Here is an 18,161-nt window from a genome sequence, read left to right on the forward strand (position 1 = left end):
GGTTATGAGTCCTACTCCTTTAAAATTTCACCTGAAAGGGCCCATCACTTAGGTTGCTCAGAACAACCTAATGCTAGTAGATAAAAATTGAAATGGTCTAGGCACCATTCACCATTCTTTATGCTCTCTGAACACTTGGATAGTATCTACAAATGTCCACTGGATTTACCTGTCCAGGTATCCCTCCTCTATTCATACTATACACCAGAACTTTAACTTGAGGTCTTAAAATGGATTGGGTAGAAAGACCAATCCTGCATCATAAAATGCAGTATATATAGTACAACTAACAGTTATTTTAAGCATAAATAATGAACAGATATAATTAAAGTGAGGCTCCTGTGTTAATTGCTGATCCTTCCTTACCTGGGTATTGGGGGAAACCAATGGTTGGTCTGTCTGTACAAAGTTCAGGCACTTGACCCCAATTTAGCAATATTTTCTGAACGTTATGAAATGAAAAGAATTATTTTCTTATAAGGAAATGATCAGATCTTATGAGTTATGAGCAGATCCTAGTCTCACTTTTTCCTGTGTGTAGTAATATAGCAGATTTTTGTTCATTTTGTTCCTATTTTCACTTTGATTTTGATTAGGAACACTTGTGGTGTGGTTGCTGGAAAGACAGACCACACACACGTGAGCTTGGATGAAGTTGGAAATAATCATGACCACATTTCAGCTTAGAACCTTCTTTTTTAAGGAAGGTCCTTCAGGCATTTTTATTAACAAGCAGATATAAACTTGGCAAGAGCACCTTTCAAAAATCACAGTTCCAATTATTTTTGTGAGGTCAAGAGAAAGTAGAGAACACAATGGTGGTGGCTTAGCATCAAAACAATAACAGTCAAGTTGCTGACCTTATGCCTTCCATCAAACATAACTATCACCTGCTCTGTTCCCCGACCTCCGAAGGATGACGAGAAGCTGGCATTCAAGACTTGACGTTAATCTAGACCACACGTAGCACTTGCTTTGATAGCAGACACAGCTCCCACCCAAACCCATACTTGGACAAAATGGCGGCCACGTTCTCTGTGCCAAACCTTCTCATCTCTGACCGTCTTCTAGACCTTGAAGTGTCTGATTCTCCCCGGGCAAGGGCGGACCACTGGAACTGGACCTTCAGGAGCAGGAATGCTAGGCTGCGCCACCTTGGGTGTCTTCCCCACGTGAAACGCTTCTCCTGAGGCTGACTCCACTGAGGCCACACCCGAGAAGGCGTGGCGCAGGTCGTAGTGCGCCGGGTACACCGGTGGGGGCATCGGGGGAGCTGCCACGGCCCTGGGTCCCACCACCAGGGAGGCCGCGGGCTGGCCAGCTGGAGAAAGTGCTGGCCCAGCCGAGCCCGGTGCAGCGGTGAGGGGCCCTGCTTCGGCACCGTCTGGTTGGGGCTGCGGGAGCACAGGCTGGAGAGAGGATTGTTTCCTTAGGTTAGCTGCCTTTCTCTTCCTTCCAGGTGGAACCCCACCCAATTCTCTCACAGTACTAATTTTTATTTGCAAGGAATCTGGCAAAAAAGAACTACCTAGGTACAAGGGATGGCCATCAGGGCTCCAGGGGAGGGGTAACTGGCCTGCGGTAGCCCCTTTCTCACCAGTTGTGTTGGGGATGGTAGACTTACACTGTTCCATGAGCAAAAGAACCCCACCTTATGGCTAACCTTCACCAGTAGCGTCACCCTCTTTTTCATCTACACCTGCAGCCACAGGGAGCTGTGAGACAGAGCTGCCCACCTGGACTCTGCAACTCAGAAAACCACGCCCACTCCCCCCCCCCCCGCCTCTCCCCGCCCCCGCTCCCAAGCTAGCAAATAAAACACGTGGCCTCGCCAATTGCACACTAGGGAGGTTCTGCCCTGTAACCACCAGTTCGTGGGAGGGGAGGGCATGGCTGAAACAACCTTTTGTTTTTTGATGATTTCACATTCCCTGGCGCTATCTATATGGCGGGGCTCAAAAGGACAGGCAGCAAATGCCCTGAAATTACTAAGGCACCGCAGAAAGGTGAAGGGGTCATTGTATTCTGAAGATAAGGGCAAGTGCATCCATGACGCCCTTACCTGTGTTTGGAACACCGTGCAGGTCACTGCAACATCTTCCCCGCCAGCAACCTTCTCAGTGACTGTCCCCTTACAGAAGCCATACTGCTGCCCACAGAAAGAGAGGAGTTATTTGAACCAGTTCAGAAAGTGGACTTCTCTCCCAGTTTCACTTATACTCCAACACATCAAGGGAAAAAACCTTAAATTCCTAATTCCTTTTTTTAAAAAAATCTTTTTCCTAAAGTGTATGATTTCTGCTTATATTTTATTATAGAATGTAGAAAATACAGAAAAGCTTTGGGAATGAGAGAGATCACCCAGAATCTCAGAAATGGTGGTGACCCAGGAGAACTTCTGTTCACATCTATGTATTTCTTTCTTATTTTTAACTACAATTAAATATCATTTAGAAATTGGCATCACTAACTACACCATTTTGTATACTATGTTTTTCACGTGCTATAATGATAGCATTCTCTTATATCATTCCTTATTCTTTGAAAGTGTTAATTTTCGTGTCTGTATAATTTTCTATTTACTAATGCGCCGTATTTTATTCAATGATTCCCTCCTTTTGGACATTCAGATCTTCTGGGGTCATTTTGTACCTGTCGTAAATCATCTTTATAGATATATTCTGTGAAACACGATGATCTCTTTAGGCTAAATTCCTAGACGTGGACATTGCTGGCTTAAGGACTTGAAAGATTTCATATCAGAGGTCTATCTAGAAAATCTACACTTTATACTCCCAATGGCCTGACATGACTCATCTTAGTTAGGAAACAGCCTCTCTAACTCCAGGGGCCTCCATTGGGTGAGAAGATCTGGTGATAGCTCTTAAGCAGGGGAGATGACACCCCAGAGGATGACCTGGCACGACCCAGCCTCACAGGCAGTGGGTATTTTGCATTTCTCCTTTCTGCAGCCACAAGATACGAATTTGCTCTAAGGATGCTCTATTCCATGACTTGGCTTTACCAACCCAATGCCTAGCCCGCTCACCTTTTCTGCCAGCAGGTTGCACTTGGCTGGGTCTACGACCTCTTTAGCAACACAGTCAGTGGCAGCCACTGCAAACTCCACAGTGACAGAAGCTGAAAGAGGCTGATGAGGATAAAAGGAAAATTTTCATGAAGCAACATGACTTAGCATGAAAAAGACTGCTAAGGAGAGGCCAGAGGGAAGTAGCGAGGGCCATGGAATTGCACAGTCCAGGGAGCACGTTTCACGGAGACCACACTGTGTGGCCAGGAAACATGCCCCCGGTGGCTTACATACGGCTTACAGTGAGACACTGGGTTTTTGAAGGGTTTGCATACAGAAGCTGGGGTTGGGTCTTCCCTGAAGGAGGTGCAGGTATCCACTGCCCATCATTCAGAGCAGAGGTGAGTTTTCAGGTAGAAAGCAGGAACCCAGAGGGCTGACCTTACACTGACCTGAGTGGGAACCCTGCCTCCTGCCAACTTCCCTATTGGGGTTGCACTTTGAGACCCAAGGCTCAGGCTACTCCAAGATGGGGTGGGAAAGTAAAGAAGTTAATGCCTCTCCCACGTATTTTAGACAGCAGGATCAAATGAAAAATATAAATGAAAGTACAGAAGATACTTATGCTTTTCTATCTTATAGTTCTTAGAGCACATGGACACTTACAATAATAAAATATCTGTTATTTGTTATAGTCTGGGGCGGGGGTGTTCTGTGAATCGCATATTCTGGTTAATAGAATTACTATCTATAGTGTATTTCCAAGTATGCCATGGCTGGCATCCAGAATACTAGTTTTTGAAAATATTAGAATTCCATTGCATTCAAATGTGCTAACCCAGCCACGGTACAATTAGTTTTTTTTTTTTCTCAGTGATTCAAAGGCATTTTAGGATCCTTGCCCTTATATGTAAGTATGCCCATGCCTTTGTAAGTAGCAATTACAAGAGTGCTGTAGATGTTCCGTGGTGATGGGTGATGGCGAATGTGGAGACCCATGAATTTACAGTGGGTGCTTCTGGATAAAGTGGGAACTTCCACCCTGGTGTTAACTGGAACGGAGGAACTGGGGACACACAGCATCTGGCTGTTTTGTGTTGAAGTGGCTTAGGTGGGGGATGCGCTGAGGGTCCTCGGGGTCCTTAGGACACTCAGGACCCTTTCTTTCCCTCTTTCTCCCACCACCCTCGTTGACTTCCCGTGGCTGCCCCTGCACCTGCTCTGTCCCTCACCCCTGCTTCACCACGTCCACTCCCAAAGTGCCACCAAACTGCCCAAACCGTCAGCAGGGTCTCAGTCTTACCACAAATTGAGCCCGAGAAATTTCCACAAGCTGAAAGTAGGAGCCGTTTTTCTGGGCGTTGAAGGCAGCCAGCGCGGCCTCTACTGCGTGCACCACCCGGCTGTCGTTGAGCGGGGCCAGCAGGGGGCAGTCTGGACACACCTTGTGCACGTCCTCGGCCGAGTCTGCGCACAGAGCGAAGAAATCAACTTGGCTCGGGGCTGTAATTCTCTGCGGCATTTGCCCCCGCTCTGCTTATTTGAAAGGGCTAAAACATGCTCCAAATGGCTGCAGGAGGATCCTCTGCTTCTTACTAAACCTTCGGGTGGCTCCTGCCATGCTGGCATTGTTGCAGAAGCCCCTCTCACCAAGGGGCGATTTTCACCTCCAATGAGAACAGCTCCTTAAAACACAGTTTTAAAGTCCCCAAACCCAGGAAACTTGGCTTCTTTTCATCACCAACAAAGTGGCTAGAACTACTTCTGTTGAAAACAGTTCAGGTTCCCTCCTCACTCTCTCTACCAGGTAACTATAATAAGAATAATAATCATCTCTACCTGGACTGGAATCACATTTTGCAGACAACACGGAAAACTCTCCGTCTTGTTTCAGCACATTGAAATCGCAGTCTCCTTCCACCGCCTGGAGAAATAAACCCACAGTGAGGGCCCAGGAGGAGGGCTGACCTCTCACTTCTCACGGTGGGGGGATGGTGGCAGGGGGGACGTGGATGTCAAAGGTGAGCCTCACAAAATCTCCTTCACTGGGTGATGTTGAAACATGACACTGGTTTCGCAGGGGGTGGGAGTACGATAAAAAGGTGAATTGTAAAAATCAGCCCCAGGGAAGGCGCCATCAATTGGCAATTTTAGCTGCCCCCGCGGCAGTCGCCCTAAGAGGGGCACTCACGTGCTCTTTCAGCTGCCTCACGCTGCAGTTTGCCAGGGGAGTGGGGTCCAGTACATGGCAGGTGGTTTCCAGTGTGTCTATTTCAAGGTCAAACACCTCTCCCGTGGGCCGCTGTGGAGACAGAGAATGAAGAGGTGAGCAGCCTAATCCTGCTGAGCGGGTCCAAGGGTGAGCCCCTACTGGGTTTGAACCCACTCCCTGTTGGAGAGGTAAGAAAGAAGGGGGCGTGGCCTTGGACTGGTTGATGGAAGCACAGCCATCACGCTGAGCTGTATCTGGAAGCTAAAAGTGAATGTTGATACGTATTTAATTTTAAAATTTTCACCCTTCAAGCAGTACTTTGAAAAAGTCAGCTTTGGATTTTTCTCAGTCAAGCAGCGAAGTAAGTTGGTGTAGGATAATAACTTACTGTCTCTCTTTTATCTTCTTCATCCCTCCCTCTACTTCTTCCTTCCTTCCTTCTCAACATCTACTTTCCTTCCTTCCCCATTTTCTTTTCCTTCCTAAAGGAAAAGTTGTCTGTGGCTTTTTTGTCTTTTGGCTTGTAGATGCCTGGATGAAAAGTTGCTGTTCCCTACTGCCCCCCTGCTGGTAATGAGAGGGAAGCGTGAGCCTCCCTCTGATGGAGGAAGCAGTGCGTCAGTCAGTCACTAGCACAGAGGGAAGGAGCAGCGGGTAAGGAGGTGATAGGGGAGCTTGTATGACTCCTTGGAGTTGTTCCTGCCAGTTCACCTGTTTGTGTATCCTTTCTTCAAAGCCCGGAAAAATCCAGAAGGTACGAGTATGGCTGTTTTTTCTTTCAGCCCAGCTCTGCTTGTCTCTCATGTCTGTTCTGCGTGATTCACTAGTACCTGAAGCCTCAAAGTTTCCTTTCCTGGAGGAAGCTGTGTTTTATGATGTGCAGATATGCCCCAATTAACTTCCTGAAAACACTCAGAGCTAGTGAATAGGAACCTGGGGCTCCTGGTTTTCTCCAACCCTGCTGTTAGTGAAAACTGCAGTGTTGTTCCTTCTTTCCCTCAAATATACACATTGTGTGTCATTTCCCCTGAATTGATCAGTGCTTCCTCTGAATCACCACTGTACTTCACTATGGTTGCAGAACTCCTAAAATCCATCTGGTACAAACCTGATTTCAAATATTTTGTCCCATTGTGAGATCAGATGTCCATGAGTCAGTCCAGACATCCTGAGGTTTGCCTTATTTTCCTTCCTAGACTGTGAATCTCTTGTGGACACTATGTCTTTCTCACCTTTGTATTAGGTTGCATCATTAAAATGCCAATATTTGACCCCTTTTATTATACAAAACTGGCTATTTCATATGAGTCAACTTAGCATCTCCCATAGCGCCTGACACTGGTTCTTGCCCATGGAAGGCTTGTAATCAGTATTGACTGAAAGAATTATCCTTCCTCAGCTATAAAATCTAATTTCAAAATAGGCAATAGATGGATGTCTTCTCCCCACCTCTCCAAATCACTCGGCTGACCCCCAAGGCACACGTTTCCCAGCTTGACCATCATTGTCACCAGCTTCAGGCTGCATTGGTTTCTTATGTAGCATGTGAGCGGGTGAATCCTTTCATGCCAAGATTTCTCATTGGGATATGGATACCTTTCTTGGGGAGGCAGCTTGTGTAGAGGAAGGAACACAGTTCTGGAATTGAATCCTAGCCTGTTGCTTACTATTTTATGACCTTGGGTAAAATAATGCCCTAATATGTCAGAGCCTTGGTTTCCTCATGTAAGACAAGGACAATACCCCACAGGACTGGGGGTGGGGTGAGAGAGGGGTTAAGGAGATGATATATGTGAAAGGGCCTGGCACATAGTAGGCACTTATCAAATGCACATTTCATTCACTCTCAGTCTTTATCTAGAGAAACAGAACCAAAGGAAAAGAAGTGATTTCCAGTCAGTGGTAGTTGGGAAACTAGAATCCAGTCTCTGGTCCTAGTTTTTCTAGAAAACCACACCTTCTACCTGTGATCCTCAAAATACCATTCAAAGCCTTTCCCTCTCCTCCTGCCCCCAACCAGCACCCTCCTGGAGACCACTGACCACAGTACAGAATGTCTCCTCTCTTCCCTCCGTCTCTCCCTCCCTCCTGGGAGGAATCAGGGTGTTTCCATTCTGCAACTTCATTTGTGCTGGGAGGTGGGCTCTTAGAGACACCCAGCTGAGCCCCACCCCCCTCCTACACAGCAGGTTCACTTACCCGCGGCCACACCTTCACACTCTCAATCTGGTTTAAGATGTGCTTGTAGCCATGAGGAAGATGCTTATTGATGTAGTCCACGGCCGCCAGGGCTGCCTGCTCTGTTTCTGGGTCATCACAGGCTGGTTCCCTATAACCCGGAATCGGGCCATGCGGGACAGAGCGGCAGGCACAGAGCTGAGCAAGGCAAAGGAGCAGGACGAGGCACTTCATGGTTGCTCCGGAGAGGTCTTGGCAGGTCGACAGGCAGGTAGCTGGAGGCTTCAGGCCCAACCCAGGTGCTCTGCTGGAAAAGGCAGACTGGTGGAGGGTCCAAAGGCCCTTTATTTGCTGGAGCCTGTGGAAGAATTGCGTAAGGATGTGGGATGATTTCTGTTCTGGTTCCAAAAAAAAGCCCCCTGCAAACATCAGTCCTGGAAAAGCAAACAGGTTAGGACATCACTGGTCCCCCTTTAGCAGAAATCTGCCAGAGTCAATGCTTGCTTGGGGGTGGGTGGGGGCAGATTGGGGGGTGGGCTGGGGAGATGCTCCAGAGTCAGCTTGGAACATGGTAACAGCAGCAAAGAAACGAGGCAGCTGAGAGGATGAGGTGAGCACCAAGGAGAGGAGGGGCTGGCACAGCTGGCCCTGGAGTGCTGTGGATTTGGCAGCAGAGGGAGTGCCCTCTACTGTAAGCTGAGCACGCCGCGGGGTCCATGTGGGGAGAAGTAAGGATGTTCAGCAATTTTTTTTTTTTTATTTGAGCATAGTTGCTTTACAATGTTGTGTCAGTTTATACTGTACAGCAAAGTGAATCAGCTATACATATACATACATCTCCTCTTTTTAGGATTTCCTTCCCATTTAGGTCACCACAGAGCACTGAGTAGAGTTCCCTATGCTATACAGTAGGTTCTCATTAGTTATCTAGTTTATACATAGTATCAATAGTGTATATATGTCAATCCCAATCTCCCAATTCATCCCACCACCACCCCCTTTCCCCCTTGGTATCCATATGTTTGTTCTCTACGTCTGTGTCTCTATTTCTGCTTTGTAAATAAGATCGTCTATACCAAATTTTTCAGATTCCACATATATGCGTTAATATATGATATTTGTTTTTCTCTTCCTGACTTACTTCACTCTGTATGACAGTCTCTAGGTCCATCCACGTCTCTACAAAGGACCCAATTTTTTTCCTTTTCATGGCTGAGTAATATTCCATTGTATATATGTGCCACGTCGTCTTTATCCATTCATCTGTTGATGGGCATTTAGGTTGCTTCCATGACCTGGCTACTGTAAATAGAGCTGCAATGAACATTGGGGTGCATGTGTCTTTTTGAATTATGGTTTTCTCAGGGTATATGCCTAGTAGTGGGATTGCTGGGTCACATGGTAGTTCTATTTTTAGTTTTTTAAGGAATCTCCATACTGTTCTCCATAGTGGCTGTATCAACTTACATTCCCACCAACAGTGCAGAGGGTTCCCTTTTCTCCACACCCTCTCCAACATTTGTTGTTTGTAGTTTTTTTTTTAATTTTTGAATTTTATTTTATATATTTTTTATACAGCAGCTTCTTATTAGTCATCAATTTTATACACATCAGTGTATACATGTCGATCCCAATAGCCCAGTTCGTCACACCACCACCACCACCCCTGCCGCTTTCCCACCGTGGTGTCCATACGTTTGCTCTCTACATCTGTGTCTCAATTTCTGCCCTGCAAACCGTTTCATCTGTACCATTTTTCTAGGTTCCACATATATGTGTTAATATACGATATTTGTTTTTCTCTTTCTGACTTACTTCACTCTGTATGACAGTCTCTAGATCCATCCATGTCTCAACAAATGACCCAATTTCATTCCTTTTTATGGCTGAGTAATATTCCATTGTGTATATGTACCACATCTTCTTTATCCATTCGTCTGTCGATGGGCATTTAGGTTGCTTCCATGACCTGGCTATTGTAAATAGTGCTGCAATGAACATTGGGGTGCGTGTGTCTTTTTGATTTATGGTTTTCTCTGGGTATATGCCCAGTAGTGGGATTGCTGGGTCATATGTAATTATATTTTTAGTTTTTTAAGGAACCTTCATAGTGTTCTCCATAGTGGCTGTATCAATTTACATTCCCACCAACAGTGCAAGAGGGTTCCCTTTTCTCCATACCCTCTCCAGCATTTGTTGTTTGTAGATTTTTTGATGATGGCCATTCTGACCCATGTGAGGTGATACCTCATTGTAGTTTTGATTTGTATTTTTCTAATAGTGATGTGGAGCATCCTTTCATGTGTTTGTTGGCCATCTCTATGTCTTCTTTGGAGAAATGTCTATTTAGGTCTTCTGCCCATTTTTTGATTGGGTTGTTTGCTTTTTTGATATTGACCTCCATGAGCTGTTTGTATATTTTGGAGATTAATCCTTTGTCAGTTGCTGCATTTGCAAATATTTTCTCCCATTCTGAAGGTTGTCTTTTCTTCTTGTTTATGGTTTCTTTTGCTGTGCAAAAGCTTTTAAGTTTAATAAAATCTTTGAATGCCAGGGACAATTATCTCCTCCTGGAGGGAGAACAAGGCCCACAGACGTAGCAAAGGTACCAATGATTTACCAGTGAGGAGGGAGAGCTATGGGAGATGCCAAGTCTTGGGTAAGGTCCTTGGAGAAAAGAAGAAAGGAAGGGAGAGACTTTTGCCTGGAGTGGGGAATAGGGAGAGAGACCTTCCTGCCTTCATGTGGCAGGGCCGGGAGAGCTATATGGCTAGCAGAGCTTCTCCCCTCCCTGTCCCCTTCTCTCCAGACCTCACTGCCAACACCTTGCACAGATTCACCCTGACCTGGGTCTCTTGGGTGGCTGAGTGTGGCTGGCACCAGTGGCCGTGTGTCCCCAGTGACCCCGTGTGCCTGTGGCCTGTGCCCCCAGCCAGTAGACGGGTGCAGCAGAGGAGAGCCCGGGTCTGACAGACAGTCACTTGGCAAAGCTCTGGGTTTGAGTCCTGCACTGCAGGCTGAGACTCTGGCGGGGGGCACTCAGAACATAAATGCCTCCTTAAGGCCCTTCAGAGCCTTAGCAGAATTAGAGTGAGTCTTGGTAGCCAGAGCACAAGGTCACAGTATTGGCTCAGGCACTGCCTTTCAGTTGTGGCCTTGACAACCCCAGGTGTGACCTCCAAGGAGGGGTGGCCAGGATGGCGAGAGGCTTGGAAAATATCATCCGAGGACCTAGCTTGGTTCAGCCTGGAGCAGAGAAGCCCTTAACATGGAGACCAACATGCTCTCCAAATATTTAGAGGTCATCATTGTGCGGGGGTGAATTTGTTCTGTAGTTTGCTATTGCTTCAGAGAACAAAACTTGGTTTAAAAGTGGCGGCGGGCAGGGGGGAGCTTTCTACAGGGAAGCTTAATAATATTGACTTCCTGTGGGGAGGGAGGTAAGCGCGGAGGCCTGTGATGGGCAGAGGAGATAGTATAAGCACTGTTTTCCCGTTTGCTCCCAGCTGCTCACACACAGACCCTTAATGCCGGAGGCTCAGGAGGTGTGGTCAGGACCTCCGGCTCTCTGGTTATCCAGCAGGATGAGCCTCAGAACTGGGGGCCTTTCCATCGGCCTTGTGCCCCACTTCCTTCAGGACCTTGACTTATGAGCTCATGAGCGAATTTTTGTGGATGCTCTGCTCTTCTTTTTTTTTTTTTTTTTTTTTGCTGTGCGCGGGCCTCTCACTGTTGTGGCTTCTCCCGTTGCGGAGCACAGGGTCTGGACAAGCAGGCTCAGCGACCATGGCTCACAGGCCCAGCCGCTCCGCGGCATGTGGGATCTTCCCAGACCGGGGCATGAACCTGTGTCCCCTGCATCGGCAGGCGGACTCTCAACCACCGCGCCACCAGGGAAGCCCTCTGCTCTTCTTTTAAATAACCTTTTAAAATACAAAATATGGTCATTACTGAAAATTTGAAAATCACAAAAAATATATGCAGTGAGTACATATTTCATATGTCATAAGCTCAGGTGTCTACACTATAACTTTATTTTCCATAACACAATTGGATTTCTGACTCTGAGCTCTCTTTTGTGAAAATGTAATCTAGTCACTTCCGGGTAACCTGACTTCCCCCACGTGCTTGGGTTGAAACCTGGTCCAATTTAGGTTTGCGCTTGTGCTTCTTCTCCCCGCTGGGGTTAGGAGAAAGTGTGGGGGGGGAGACTTCTGCAAGTACTGCTTTGATCAAGGTCAGAGAGGGGTGTCCACCTTTGCCTTGGCATCTTCTGCCAGGTAACCTGTCTCATATGGTCCTCAGGCAAATCTACTCTCTAGCTAATGTCCTGCTTTCCTCCATCTGATCCATAGCAAGACAGTCCCCCTGCATCCTGTGATCAGGGGTCACCTTATCGAAGCTGTGGGACACTTTCTAGACCACAGGCCCTTTCTCAGCTAAGAGCTACCCCCATCTCTTTTTTTTTTTTTTTTTTTTGCGGTACGCGGGCCTCTCACTGTTGTGGCCTCTCCCGTTGCGGAGCACAGGCTCTGGGCGCGCAGGCTCAGCGACCATGGCCCACGGGCCCAGCCGCTCCGCGGCACGTGGGATCCTCCTGGACCGGGGCACGAACCCGCGTCCCCTGCATCGGCAGGCGGACTCTCAACCACTGCGCCACCAGGGAAGCCCGAGCTACCCCCCCGTCTTTAAGCTTGGGAAAATTTCGCTGCTGTGCCCTCCCAGGCTGTGGAGGCTTTCTGAGGCTGCCTTCAAGCTCATCTGTTTAGATACTGCTCTCATAGCCCCTCCACTGCTCTAGGGCCACCCTGCTACTCAGGGGGCTTCTCCCTGCCACGTGACCTCTCTCTGTGCTACCCACGTGCCCCCTCCTCTCCTTCTACCCTTGCAGTGAGGTTCCGGTCTCCTCTGCTGTAGGAGTCCCACATGTTATGGGGCTGGTTGTATTGCCATCCCAACGTGAGGGTGGGGGGAGGATAAAAAAGTTCTGTCTGATCATCCTTTCTGATCATTTCTGTCTTATACTCGGAGCATTTCTTTTGGTATCATTGTTTTTGGATCTTTCGTGGTCCACAATTTTTAAAGCACTAGATATTGTCCTGTTTTGCTGATGCTAGAGAAACAAAGCATGTAGTAAAGAGCAGTTAAGATCTCACCTGTCATCCTACCACGTATAAACAGGGAAACAAAACTCATCCACAATCTCATCCCCCAGAGTTAAACAGTGTTCGTGTTTTGGTGCAGTTCCATCTTTTTTTCTACACAAAGACTTACTTTAATATAATTCAGTATAATATAATCATACTCATGTACAACGTTGTATTCTTTTTTCACTTAACATTATAACTTGAACATTTTCCCATGTTATTAAATAGACTTAAAAACATGCTTATAATGACTCCCTAGGATTCCGTGGTGCATAGTATCATTTATTTTACTCTTCTCTTATTGTTGGGCAGTTAGTTTGTTCTCAGTTGAGCACTCTCATATACAAAGTTGTAATAAACTTTTAAATTCAGGAATCTTTGGCTTTCTCGTTATTTTTTTCAGGATAGAGTCTCAGTGAAATCATTGATTCATATGATGTGGACACTTTAAAAACTCTTAATTTCTCTGGCCAAATTGCCTTTCAGAAAGGCTATGCCCATTTCTACCCCTACCATTTAACTGGTGTGTCATGCCAGGTCAATTGTTTTCTCTTTTCCTCTGCCACTGCTTCCACGTTGACTTTTGTGGGAACTTAGATACGGAAAAATTATCAGAACTCTTTTTTAATGTATTTTATGAATATCTTTGGTTTTAGCTCAACTATTCCACATGTCTAATTCTTATAAACTAAAATAGCTTTGGTGTCAAGCTGAATAAAATGGTCTCTGATTTAAAGTTTTTTCAGTTGGAAAAAGAAAGGTTGCCATTTACTTACTGACAATGAAGAAGAAACTAGGTGATCTTTTGGTATGTTTTCCAAGAAAACTGTGGCAAAGGATGCCCAGGGGAGGCCATAGGTATTTCATCGTGCCTGACGACACCATTTTCAAACTTTGAAAGATTTTCATACACTGCATGTATATTCCCATGAGTGATCTTGGGTCACTTTCATCCACCTGGCTCCAGCATACCAACAGGAGATAAGCATTTACTCCGTTTTCTGGTCATTTGTCTCATTACTTTAATGACTTACCTGTGCGTTTTTCTTTGAGGCCCAGGTCACTGCATTAAAACAATGTCTGAGAGCGTATTGAGGATATCAGGGGCTTGTTAGAGCTGTCGGGAAGAGCAGTCCCAAAGATCTAAGGAGCAGAAGAGGACCAACAACCTCCAGAAGATGGCAGCAGGGCGCCGGGCAGTGCTTGCTGTGTGGAGCCCCAAGCGGCTGATGGCGGAGTTCCAAGATGGCAGCTGAGGAGGGCACCAGCTCCCCTGCGGTTGTGAGTAGGGCTCTCCACTAGGGCGGTGATGCATTCAAATTACTCGAAAGCAGAACTCGGCGTTGAGAGCTGCGAGTCAGGAGCCAGGACAAGAAGGATCGTGGCAAGTGCAGGGTCAGAGTTGCTGGGGGTTGGTTCTGTCGGGGCCCTGCCAGCGGACAGGAGGGGAAGGATAGAGCTAGAAGAGGGAGAAATAACAAGTCGGGCAGCGAGAGCTCGGGTGGGAGCTAGAAACCCAGCCTCTCGAAAAACAGGACACGAACCAGTGCACATCAGCAAAAGCCAGAGGAACCATTGGTTTTCGCAGGGAGGAAGTGGCAGTGGTTGGTGTTTAAATCGTTGCACCAGATTCCTGGCTCTGCCCTTTCTGGTACTTAAAGGGCCTAGACCCTAAGAAGCTGAGTAATGACTTCTGGTAAGCCTGGTGTTTCTTCATTCCTGTGGGTATTTATTGAACACCTACCATCTGTGATGTTAGGTGCCTGGATGCGGAGAGATGAGAAAACACAATCTGCGCTAATGGAGTAACTTGACGCACCTGGTCCAGCGACATCTGATCAGCCAAGAACTATAAGTTATACGAGATGATCATGGCGTGTGTCCTGTGGGGACAGGCTGGGATCTATACCTCCAATGTGAGAACCTCGGTCAATGGAATGCAAATTACCCTTCTCGGGTGAAGAACCCATCAGGTGAAGGTTATGGAGCCCCAGTTGCGTGGAGGTCATTTGGAAGAGCCTGTTTTACTCAGTGCAGATGCACCGAAGTTGGGAGACATTAGCCTGAGTGTAGCCTGGCAAAAATGATTAAACCACAGTGAGCACAAGGGATTACTTCCTTCTTCGGGTGGAGAAAGGGCTCGGCAAACTTTCCCCCAATCCTGCCCTAATAACCATGTCCTGGCTCAGAAGATCCAAACCCTGAAAAGAAATGCTTGTTTGCAGGGTCGCACCTCATTAAATTATGTGCCTTAGACCCATCCCGTGCTGGATCCTAGCCCTGGCCCTGGGAAAGAGGCATAATCGAAACCCAGAATAGAAAAAAAAGTTTGTATTTCATCAAATCTTTCCGCTCTTTAAAGGAAAAAAGAATTTGTTTTAATCATTTAGCTGTTAATCCTCTGTGTCAAATCAGCCTCAAGAACACAGTGACACTTGCCCTAGGCTTTCATTATCATATAAGAAACTATGGGGAACCTTCCATTTTCTTGTTTGGAAGAAGACTTCCTATTATATACTGCCTAGTGTGGCCTTGACACCCAGTCAAAGATTCTGTCTCACAAAAGAGAGAATATTAGGGTTAAAGAAAAGATGGGGAAATTTGGACTCTCTGAAAAACATCATCATCAGAGCAAATGACATTGATTCCTTATTCTGTAAAAGACATTGTGTGTAATCCTCATAACTCCATGAGAGTTGTACTATTCTCATCTTCTCTCCTTTATAGAGTAACAGAGGCTCAGAGAGGTTCTGGAACTTGCCCTTATCACACAGTAGTGGAGCCTGGCTTTAGCCCCATCACTTTATCTCTATTAACCTCAAACCAAAAGAATATAGGGCCCCCCAAAAAGCTGAGGAGTTTGGCTCCCAGGCACTGCCTAAAAGTGAGCAAATCATTATTCTTAACAATAGGAAACATGGCTGTATGCTGTATTTGAAGAAAAGCAAAAGAAATAGAAAAATGTATTGTTTGGTTACCAATTAAAAGAATAAAAAAATTCATTTACCCACCTATTTCAGTCAGTGGAAAATACCTAAAAATCAATTTTGCAGAAGAGACTTTCACCTGTTGACTTCAGTTGGTGTTGAAACTATCTCTACCTCAGGTTTTGGAGGTAAATAAAAGGTAAATGATTACATTATTTCTGGTTAAATATTTTCCAGGGGAATGCTAGTCAATGCAGAGAATCACATTCGTCTCTCCTGCTGGTTTGTCATCAACTTTTTTTTTTAATGAATTAATTTATTTTTGGCTGAGTTGGGTCTTTGTTGCTGTGCGCGGGATTTCTCTAGTTGCTGTGAGCAGACTTCTCATTGCGGTGGCTTCTCTTGTTGTGGGGCACAGGCTCTAGGCGAGTGGGCTTCAGTAGTTGTGGCATGTGGGCTCAGTAGCTGTGGCTCAAGGGCTCTAGAGTGCAGGCTCAGTAGTTGTGGCGCACAGGCTTAGTTGCTCTGCAGCATGTGGGATCTTCCCGGGCCAGGGCTGGAACTCATGTCCCCTGCATTGGCAGGCGGATTCTTAATCACTGCACCACCAGGGAATCCCTGTCATCAACTTTTGCTGTCTTCAAAATGAGTGAATGGCTCTCTTCAGACCAGAAGGAAGATGAGAGGTGAAACCATCATCTTCTAATGAGCCCCTTGGTGTGCCATCTGAGGCCCTTGGACATGGAGATGTTCAGAAGAGCCGTGACCTTGCATCCACGGGTCATATGGTTATACTGAGGCCACTGGAATCAAGCAATTCATTGCACCTTAATAAATTTGGGCACTTCTTTATCCATTATGTAAATTACTGGGGTTGGAATGGGTCCTTTTGACAGTGAGTCAATATTGGAGGTTCTGTGGATCTATTTATTGACTTGTGTTCAGTATTCTCTGGACACACATTCATGAACTCAAAACTTGTTTCTCGGACACTTACATTGTGCTAGGTGCTAACGATGCAGATTGAAGGTGGCATTCCTGTCTTCAGATGCTCACTGTTGAGTCTGGCTCCACAGCACGCTGCTAGCTATCGTGGACCTACTAGAGAAGTGTAGGCTGTGGTTCCTGCCCTCAGCCTGCATCAGGTCTGGGGAAACACAATCCTGAGTTGGGAGGGTTCTTGAAGGATAGAAGTATCTATGTCATTTCCAATCTTATATGCCCAGCACCTGCCTCCTGCCCAGCTCAGAGTAAGCCCTGTACATGATTGCTAAGGGGCTCTTGGCCAGCCTCCTACTCAACTCAGAGCCTCCTTCCGGTGTCTAGAGTCTGCCTGAGGACATTCAGATACAGGCGTCTCTCCACCACTACGGCAGCCCATTTATTATTGAATCATTCTAGTAACTAGGAAGTTACTAGTTTCCTTCATATTGCGCCAACACCTGCCTACCTTGTAACCTCACTAACGGATGCAGATTTCTCCCTTCAGGAACTACATAAACTAAATCAATTCCTTGATCTATATGTTGGGCTTTAGGCATTTAGAGACATCCATGTTCTATCCTGCTACCCTTCTCTGGCCTCCATCATTTCTTCTCAGGTGACTTAGTTTTGAGGTCACCTCATCATTAACTGACTAGACAAAACTGGCACCAATGGTTAAAAAATAAGATGAATCATCTTGTGACTGGGAGTCAAACAGTATAGCCGAGGGGTGAGGACTTGTGCCTGCACACGTGGGCATGAGTGAAGGACGGGTCAGCAATTACTAGGAGAGGAGGCGGCAGACCGCTTGCCACTCGCCAGACAGGAGAGTTTCTCCTAGTTTCCAGAGACTTACCTGGATTCTCAGAAGGATTAACAATAAAGCTAACAAACAGGGAGGCCATTCTTCTCCATGCATTGCCTTGATTAGACTTCTTGACTGTTGAGAGGGAAAATGCATGAGGCTAGTGGAAGACCTGTAAAACAGGACCAAGCCTCCAGTTGTCTTGAATCCGGCAAGGTTCTCAGTTGGTAGCGTCTCTTCACTGCTTGTTGTCTGGTCTCTAGAAAACACTCAGGGATATGAAAAGTCTTTGCTTCTGGAGTTCTTTTTTTTTTTTTAAATAAATTTATTTATTTTATTTATTTATTTTTGGCTGTGTTGGGTCTTCGTTGCTGTGTGTGGGCTTTCTCTAGTTGCAGCGAGCAGGGACTACTCTTCGTTGCGGTGCGCGGGCTTCTCACTGCCGTGGCTTCTCTTGCTGCGGAGCACGGGCTCTAGGCGCTCGGGCTTCAGTAGTTGTGGCTCGCGGGCCCTAGAGCGCAGGCTCAGTAGTTGTGGCATGCGGGCTTAGTTGCTCCGTAGCATGTGGGATCTTCCCAGACCAGGGCTCGAACCCGTGTCCCCTGCATTGGCAGGAGAATTCTTTTTTTTTTTTTTTTTTTTTTGCGGTATTCGGGCCTCTAACTGTTGTGGCCTCTCCAGTTGCAGAGCACAGGCTCTGGACGCGCAGGCTCAGCGACCATGGCTCATGGGCCCAACCGCTCCGCGGCACGTGGGATCTTCCCAGACCGGGGCACGAACCCGTGTCCCCTGCATTGGCAGGCGGACTCTCAACCACTGCGCCACCAGGGAAGCCCAGCAGGAGGATTCTTAACCACTGCGCCACCAGGGAAGTCCT

General features: G+C 46.7%; 1 protein-coding gene across 2 annotated transcripts; it reads right to left on the minus strand.

The window, feature by feature from the left end:
• Positions 1–1,067: 1,067 nt before the first annotated feature.
• AHSG (alpha 2-HS glycoprotein) lies at positions 1,068–7,670 on the minus strand. Of its 2 annotated transcripts, XM_030856775.1 has the most exons (7): positions 7,443–7,670; positions 5,223–5,333; positions 4,871–4,955; positions 4,335–4,498; positions 3,050–3,151; positions 2,063–2,149; positions 1,068–1,409 (listed from the first exon to the last, which is right to left on the minus strand). In XM_030856775.1, exons 1-7 carry the CDS (start codon positions 7,653–7,655, stop codon positions 1,068–1,070), a joined length of 1,104 nt encoding a protein of 367 aa, XP_030712635.1. In that variant the 5' UTR covers positions 7,656–7,670. The 2 variants fall into 2 exon arrangements, with proteins under 2 accessions (XP_030712635.1, XP_030712629.1); XM_030856769.1 differs by lacking the exon at positions 2,063–2,149 and having other exon boundaries at positions 7,443–7,655.
• Positions 7,671–18,161: the final 10,491 nt, after the last annotated feature.

Source organism: Globicephala melas, chromosome 4, assembly GCF_963455315.2.
Source record: "Globicephala melas chromosome 4, mGloMel1.2, whole genome shotgun sequence".
In the NCBI taxonomy this organism is placed as follows: Eukaryota; Metazoa; Chordata; class Mammalia; order Artiodactyla; family Delphinidae; genus Globicephala; species Globicephala melas.